Here is an 8,389-nt window from a genome sequence, read left to right as displayed (position 1 = left end):
TATAGAATAACTTTGAACAAGTGTTTTCTGAGACCAAAAGAAATACAGAAGCTAAAAGTCTAAAACCTCTAAACCCCTGACATGTTTCTAAGGTTGAAAAACATGCAGCATGAACTTGAGAACTCACTAGTCTTGTACTCGGCCTAAGAACCCTGACAATCATCAAAAAGGTTGTTCTTATGCATCTGAAGCACCAGGCATCAAATCTGGTATAAACGACCTCGTCGAAGACGTTGGCTGGACGAATGCCTGCGGCACAATATATGCAACCTGCTGCCCTTGGTTATTTCCAGCCTGTGGCACAAAATACGCAACTTGCTGCCCTTGGTTATTTCCAGCCTGTGGCACAATATACGCAACTTGCTGCCCTTGGTTATTTCCAGCCTGTGGCACAAAATACTCAACTTGCTTCCCTTGATGATTTCCATATACCTCCTGGTTATTATTGTCTCTTCCACTTGGTCGGACTGTCATCATTGGAACCATATTGTCTCTTCCACTTGGTCGGGCTGCCATCATCGGAACCATATTGTTTCTTCCACTTGGTCGGGCTGCCAACATTGGAACCATTGGAATGATTGGATACGGTACATTCGCCCCATTAGCTGTACTCATCGGATTTATCATCCCCATTGGTACCCCCATTGGCACCATTCCAGTAGAACCATTGTTAGCAGCAGCAAGATTCTGATTGAAGGCAGGTTGAAGAACATATATTGGTTGCATCTGCATCTGCATCTGCATACTAGTATTATTATTATTATTATTGTTATTATTAATTCCCTGAGTTGTATTATTAGCAACAACCCTAGGATCAGAAACTCCACCACTTCTAGGGTTTTCCATGACCTGAATTTTCTCATCAATAATTCCAATCTTGGACTCCACAGAGTCAATCAGCCGTTGAAGTTCATCAGCACTTAACTTGTCGTACTGATCATCCCATTCTAACCCATCAGAATTACTCCCAATACCTCTTTTCTTGTTATTAACTGATTCATCCAAATTATCATCATCTTCTTCTTCAATCTTGTTCTTTCCATCACCACCATCAAATAGTTTTTCGTGTCTTTTAATACGTTCTTCCTTAGGAATACCAAGATAACGATTCACAATTCGAATTACATCGCGTCGATTCTCAGGGAATGTCTCAGGCTGATCATCACGACGACGATGATGAGAACCCCCCTGTTTGGGTCCGCCATAGATAAGCATACAAGCATCAACATCAACTAATGTAGAGAACTCACGAACTTTCTTCTTTAATCCTGTCAATCTTGTCGCATAAGATTTTTCTTTATCCAACATCTTCTTCTTGCTTATTCTGGAAAAAGAATCAAAAATCTCTGTTTTCCCCCCAATTAGCAGTGATTGATTTGTGAGGTTTAAGCGAATTAGGGCGTACATATTTATAGCCGCCTTCGGTGAGAGGTCTCAGAAAAGGAATGTTGGACACGTGTCGTTTCTATTTTTCTGATTAATTTCTAAAAGAAATTGTAACGTACGTTCACCCACGTTTAAAGTAGGTCAACGAAAAACGAACGTGTACGCCTTTGATAACGAGGAGTTTTCTTTTCAGAGGTTTTAGAGCAATCTTCTCATCTATCTCTCAATTTGCTCCTCCTCCTCAACTAAGCCAATGTCAATAGCTCAGCAGAGCTCCTGCTGCTGCTATTACAACAATCCATCTCCGAATTCTTCTAATCTTCGATTCATTGTGAATTCTGCAACTCCTTCGATAACAAAGAAATTTGGTTTTCTCAATTCATTATCTATTAATACAACAACAAGCTTTTTGGGTTCTTCAAATCATTCATACCATAAGTTTACTCCATTTCGGTGCAAAAATGGGATTAGGGCATCAAGTAATTCTGATTACTACTCCAAATTGAATTTGAACAGGAATGCTACCTTGCAGGAAATCAAAAATTCTTACAGAAAACTCGCTCGTCAGGTATTATTAAACCCTAAACCTTAAACATTTTTAATTGGTACTCTAGTCTAAACGCCTCACATATTGCCAATTGTATATGTTTGGATTGTATGTAAATGTTTGTAATCTGTTTGTGAAACAGTATCATCCTGATATGAACAAGAGCCCCAGGGCAGAAGACAAGTTCAAAGAGATTAGTGCAGCATATGAGGTGCTTTTATTTTTCTTTTCCTTATTACTCTTGTAGTTGCTGTCTCCAAAACATGATGTATTATGAAAGTTGAAGGTATAGTGCTCTGTTTTTTGTTTCGTATTTTATTGTAATGCTGCACATAGCTGCTCAAACTAGATTTGTCAGGTTACCTCACCAACAATTAAGTGAATATGGAGAAATATGAATAAGATGACTGTCTGGTGATTATATGAATATGGAGAAATATGAATAAGATGACTGTCTGGTGAAGTTGAATTCTTCACACTACGAAACGTCTAACCCAAAGAGTAATCGACCTTACATCGATGGTGTTGGGTATTCCAACTTAGAGCTTGCATTGTAATTAGTAGAGTTATAAGGTTTTTTACGGATTTTGTAGTTTTCTTTTTTGGTCATATGTTAATGTAGCCTTTATGTAGGTCTTATCAGATGATGAGAAAAGATCTTTGTACGACCGCTATGGTGAGGACGGTTTACAGGGAAATTTTGGCACATCGGATTTTGATTCACAGGGGGTAAGAACTCAATGATTCATGCTCAGGAATAACTGAAGTTTCTTCGTAATTCTTCATCCTTTTGACTAAAATAATGAGGAGTCATATTCATGCTTCAATGTGAAATTATTTATTTTTCAGGTGGACGCCTTTGACATCTTTGATTCAATTTTCGGAGAGCAAAATGATATATTTGGAGGCGGCAATATGAGAAACACTCGCAGCCAAAGTCTTGACATTCGGTAAGTTTCCATGCTCACAACTAATATTTCATCTCTCTCTATCAGCATCACATTGATGAATACAATCTGCTTCTGATTTTATGTTCTACAACTGTATAAGTATCGTGCCTTAAATTCTGACTATTAGGATGGGACAGTAGGCATAGAATGCTACTTGAACTTTATAATTTTCTGTGTTATGCTAAGTTCTTGATTGAAGTTAATGCCTTTGTAATCTAGGTACGACTTGTATTTGAGCCTCGAAGAATCTGTTTTTGGGGGCAAAAGGGATATAGAAGTAGCCTATTTAGAGACATGTGATGATTGCCAGGGTACAGGTGCGAAGACTGCTGGTTGCATAAAATTATGCACTGATTGTGGTGGCAAGGGAAGAGTGATGAAAGCTCAGAGAACACCATTTGGTTTAATGTCTCAGGTAATTTGAAGATTTAGCTTGGCAGATAATTTCTCCTTGTTATTTCAAATGATTAAATGAATTTTCATTTTTGCCAAGAATTGAATAGTCCCATATGGACAGTTAGAGCTTAGTGAACACAATCTATAATGATCTTGAGCCACTCCCGTCGAAACCTCTAGGCAATGACATCTGGTACATGTTAGCGTGTTTTACTAATGGTGTATATACAATTGAAGGATATTTTGTACTAATTGTTTTTTGTTTGAGTTGTATCGAAAAAAACTTAGTCTCTCATTCACCAATACATTATTATTATTTCATATGATGTGTTTTATTTTCCAGGTGTCGACTTGTTTAAAATGTAGTGGTAATGGAAAGGTTATCTCTGACAATTGCCGAAGGTGTAGTGGCGAGGGTAAAGTGAAGTTGAAACGAAATATCCAAGTAGTTATCCCACCAGGAGTTTACGAAGGAGCCAGTATGCAAATTCAAGGAGAAGGGAGTTCTGACAAGAACAGGTACTCACTTGGATAGCAAGTCCCATTAAATTTGATATAGTATCTTCAACCGCAAATTAATAGAAAGAATGGGAAGTCTAATTTTTCTAACCAACCAAACTATTAGGACCTAAAAAGGTCTCCTTAGTAGATAAAGTTTATCTTATTATGTTTGGGTCTGACGTCTATATAATTTTATGTGGATTATTACTGTTGATTATAGATCTTTTATCTTTTGGATAGTAGATAGGTACATCAGTTTATATAATCTGGTTATACTATTTGATATCATGCAGGGGTATAGGAGGTGATCTCTATTTATTTGTTCATATCAAGGAGAAAGCTGGAGTTTGGAGAGATGGTTTAAACCTTTATTCAAAAGTCAAAATTGATTACAGCGATGCTATACTAGGGACTGTTTTGAAGGTAATTGAAGTTGTCACTTGTCAGTGAAATATGTAATGCATGCAGCATATTGTTGGTTTGGTTTGGAGATTCGGATAGATATTGGTCATGTTTCTCTGAATTGCTTATGGAAAATGAAAACCGTTCTTCTCCAAATAAGTTTAACACATGCACATATAATCAGGTAGATACAGTTGAGGGATCGAGAGATATTCAAATTCCTCCTGGTACACAGCCCGGAGATGCAGTAAAATTGGCTTCAATGGGCATTCCAAACATGAAAAAACCTTCTGTTCGAGGCGATCACCACTTTGTTGTAAATGTTGAGATCCCAAAGGAGATCAGGTTCAGTTTTTGCAACTTTTTTAATCAGATGTCTGTTTGTGCTGTGGATTCGTGTCTTCACCCTGGCTTTCCTACTAATGAGATAAAAAGATCAGTCTGTTGATGGTTTCTGTAAATGATACATCGGCCAAGCGTCAACTGTTTCTCTGGACAAGCTATAATCTGTCGCTTTAATTTTGGAAATGACAGTGACGAAGAGCGCGTTCTTGTTCAAAAGTTGTCCTCATTAAAAGCATCATCGCACAAGGCTCGTTCTGCTTCCTCTAATGGTACATTCTTCTTTCCTTTTATTTCAGTAACTAGAGTAGCATCATGTATGTATAGATTTTGTTGATATCAAATTTCGAAAGACATACTCATCTGATCAACTCATCAATATCCATATATACTTAACCAGGAGCTCGCGAAGCTGAACCTAATACAGATAAGGTGCCAAACCATGCTTCAAACATTGGGGTCAGAAGTAGTTCTTCTCTGTGGGAATCTGTCGGGAACTATTTCGGGTATGTTGTATTATTATCAAATCTATTACACAATCAACAACATGTTACAGAATGATTTATGCCCATATTTTGCATGTAATACACTGGTTGCATTATTCTCTTTTATACTTTCTTTTGAAATTATGTGTACATTTCGCAGACAAAAACAATCGGGAACAAAGTTTGCCACAATTAGCATGGAAGCATCCACATGGAATCACTATGGCATAAGAAAACCAGTTCCAAACATGGAGATTTTATATTTTGTGGTTTTTATCATAGCATGCATGTATCCCTTGATGAGTAGGACAAATCCTCGGAGAACGTTCTCGAAACAAGGAGAACGATTATCTCCATCTAAAACATCGAAAACATTCCGAACAGATTGAATTTAGGATACTCTTTGTTGTTCCATTTATACAAACAAAAAATGCAATTGCTCTCCCAAGCCTCTCAATAGTACTGTTTTAAATGCTGAAATATTTATTTCTTCTTTTGTTGATTATTATTGTTCCATAGTCCTGTAAGTGTGAATTCAGCCTTTTCTGTCCTTTTGCTAGATATTTTGTTCTTACCAAACATTTTGTCCTCTTTCTTGGAAAATTCTGGAAGAACCAAACCAGATTAATATACACAGCAACCTTATTAGAAGATAAGATGCAAAGAAGGTTCCAGAGATTGTTCTATGATGAAATCACTAGATGTATCCAAAGCTTTTCTACTCTTATATATTTATCAGATGATCACAGTTGAGAAGTAGTAATCACTCTATTGTCACCAAGGATATAGATCATATCAACCCTGCTAAGCCTGATAACATGGCTAACATTTTCTCTGTAGACCCACTCAGGAGATTCTTGGGGAGAGGTCCAATCTTCCAAGAATTGTCTGGGGGATCAACAATTGCCCCATTGGATTGGGTTGAAACGCCTAATTCTCATATATACAAGATTAATGTTCCAGGTAAATATCACTAATCAACTTTTTCTTTCAGTTACTCTTTTTCTTTGTCTGATTTTTGGCATATGATTAACTTGTCTATGAATATGAATTTGGTTACAGGGTTTGGTTTGGTAAAGAAGATATAAAAGTTCAGATTGAAGATGGGAACATTATGCAGATTAAGGGAGAAGGTAAAAAGAAAGAGGATTCCACTACAGAAGCTTACAAAGATGCTATTTATCATGTGGCAGAAAGAGGTCTGATGACAACAATGAAAGGAGCAGATTTTTCTAGGACAATTGAGTTGCCTGAGGATGTTAAGCTTGATCAGATAAAGGCTGCAGTTGAGAATGGAGTTCTTACAATTGTTGTGCCTAAAGATCTAAATCCCAAATCATCATCTTCTAAAGTTAAGAACATAAACATCTCTAGCAAACTCTGAAAATGTATGACTAGTGTACACTCTAGAGTCTGGAGACTGAAGAGTTGTAATCAGTAAAGCTTGAACGATAAAGATCATTTTTCTTTTGATTTTTTTTTAATTTTGTTTCTACTATTGATGAGTACATGGGGTTTAGCTGCCTGCCCTCCAGCATTTTGCAGCTGTACTAGGGAGGATCACTGGACATTCATTGCACGACTGGACTTTTACACACATTGCATATACTAAAAGAAGATTAAGGAGCTTCACAATCCAGTACTATGTGTTTGAACCACCATTCAAAAAGCAAGTGTCCGAACTTGCAAACTGTGTGCCAATCCGGGAGCTTCATGTGTCTACATCAATGTAGTTAATATCGGATTTCGGTGAATATCGGTCGAGTATCGAGACACGATATTTCGGTGAATATTGATAAAATATCGGCCAATATCGGCGAAATATCGGCCAATACCGACAATATCGGCATCTCGATGAAACACCGAAACCGATATTATCGGCGGTATATCGGCCATCTTGGCCGATATTAACTACATTGGTCTACATTTCGTCAACTAATAGCGATTCAAAATCGGTAGAGGGTGACATAAGGAGGCCCGCCCAGGCCCCCAACCTTGACCGTATCGACCAGACGACTCAAACCATTGAAAACCATGAGTTAACTAGATCTCGAAAGCCGAAACTCGAAAGGATCGTCTTTTTTTTCTTTACCTCGAAGTAAAGCACCAAAACTGACTGGTCGGCACACCTGACAGCATGACACGTGTACGATCGACGTGCCATTTGGAAAAGCAACGTGTCCTCCTCTCTGTAAACTCGCTTTTATTGCCTTTTATCTGTCCCACAACCCCCTTTCCTTTCTTCACAACAAAATCTCTCTCTCGGTCTCTCCAACAAAATCATAAAACTAGGGCATCTGTGAAATTTCTCATCAGATCTTCTTTCACAAATACAATCTTCCCAAAAATTTGATCATCGTCAGAATCAGATTGTTCAGATGGCGTTAGAATGGGTGGTATTAGGTTATGCAGCAGGAGCAGAAGTAGTGATGCTCTTATTACTAACATTACCTGGATTAGGTGGTCTTCGTAAAGGTTTGCTTGCTGTTACTCGTAACATGTTGAAGCCGTTCTTATCGATTGTTCCGTTCTGTTTGTTCTTGTTGATGGATATCTACTGGAAATACGAAACTAGACCAAGTTGTGAAGCTACATCTTGTACTCCATCTGAGCATCTTCGTCACCAGAAATCTATCATGAAGAGTCAGAGGAATGCTTTGTTGATTGCTGCTGCTCTTGTGTTCTACTGGTTGTTGTATTCCGTTACTAATCTTGTTGTTCGTTTGGAGCAAATGAGTCAACGTGTTGAGAAATTGAAGAATCAGGATTGATTTGGTTGGTTGATTGGATGAATCTCTCTGTGGCGGTGGTGGAGGAAGATCGGAAGAAGAAAGTGTTAACGGATCTATGAAAAGATAAGCGAATTTTTCTTGTGTTTTGTTTTTAATTTGTGGTGTTTAATGTGTTTTGGGGATTTTAAGTGTTATGAATTGGATCTACGTTTTATGGATTTTAATTTTGCAGATGATATTATATTATTCTGATTTCCGCCGAATTGATCATTTGGTGTTGAATTGTGTCGTGATTTTGGTTTCTGGATCTAGTCTTAGGATAATTTGATAGTTCTCCTGTAGCATGTTATATTCTCTTGTTTGTGGTAAAAGAAGTAGGAGGACTGCTATCAATTACTAAAGATATATTTGTAGCATTGATACATTAGTCGTATCAGTCATATGACTCACATCCAGTCTTCATGAAAACCAGTTTAAGAGACTTTCCTTTTTATTTTCTGCTTCACTGTATGAAGTTCATGGGCTCTAATGACATTATTTTGATGAATATTCCTACCTGAAACATAGGCACATTGAGTTGGAGAAGCAATGGTGTTCAGAAAGGGCTTTACGTTTGTTATTAGCTTGGAGATGATTTTATCTCACATT

At 37.5% G+C, this 8,389-nt stretch overlaps 4 protein-coding genes across 4 annotated transcripts; 3 read left to right on the top strand and 1 right to left on the bottom strand.

Annotated features, from left to right (window-relative positions):
- Positions 1-1,342, bottom strand: LOC113277666. The gene has a single exon (XM_026526708.1). The coding sequence runs from the start codon at positions 1,306-1,308 to the stop codon at positions 178-180; it is 1,131 nt and encodes a 376-aa protein (XP_026382493.1). The 5' UTR covers positions 1,309-1,342; the 3' UTR covers positions 1-177.
- A 263-nt stretch (positions 1,343-1,605) lies between these two features.
- On the top strand, positions 1,606-5,511 carry LOC113282275 (chaperone protein DnaJ-like). Its single transcript, XM_026531264.1, has 11 exons — positions 1,606-1,954; positions 2,076-2,144; positions 2,567-2,662; positions 2,783-2,883; positions 3,103-3,298; positions 3,623-3,798; positions 4,074-4,203; positions 4,367-4,527; positions 4,717-4,796; positions 4,925-5,030; positions 5,170-5,511. Exons 1-11 carry the CDS (start codon positions 1,640-1,642, stop codon positions 5,396-5,398), a joined length of 1,659 nt encoding a protein of 552 aa, XP_026387049.1. The 5' UTR covers positions 1,606-1,639; the 3' UTR covers positions 5,399-5,511.
- Positions 5,512-5,827: 316 nt separating this feature from the next.
- LOC113279345 (15.7 kDa heat shock protein, peroxisomal-like) lies at positions 5,828-6,564 on the top strand. Its single transcript, XM_026528039.1, has 2 exons — positions 5,828-5,895; positions 6,072-6,564. The coding sequence occupies exons 1-2, from the start codon at positions 5,828-5,830 to the stop codon at positions 6,391-6,393; spliced, it is 390 nt and encodes a 129-aa protein (XP_026383824.1). The 3' UTR covers positions 6,394-6,564.
- Positions 6,565-7,239: 675 nt separating this feature from the next.
- On the top strand, positions 7,240-8,004 carry LOC113282274. Its single transcript, XM_026531263.1, has one exon. It carries the CDS (start codon positions 7,388-7,390, stop codon positions 7,778-7,780), a length of 393 nt encoding a protein of 130 aa, XP_026387048.1. The 5' UTR covers positions 7,240-7,387; the 3' UTR covers positions 7,781-8,004.
- Positions 8,005-8,389: the final 385 nt, after the last annotated feature.

This window comes from Papaver somniferum, chromosome 5 (genome assembly GCF_003573695.1).
Source record: "Papaver somniferum cultivar HN1 chromosome 5, ASM357369v1, whole genome shotgun sequence".
In the NCBI taxonomy this organism is placed as follows: Eukaryota; Viridiplantae; Streptophyta; class Magnoliopsida; order Ranunculales; family Papaveraceae; genus Papaver; species Papaver somniferum.
The sequence above is the reverse complement of the archived record's forward strand: the minus strand, read 5'-3'. Positions and strand labels throughout refer to the sequence as shown.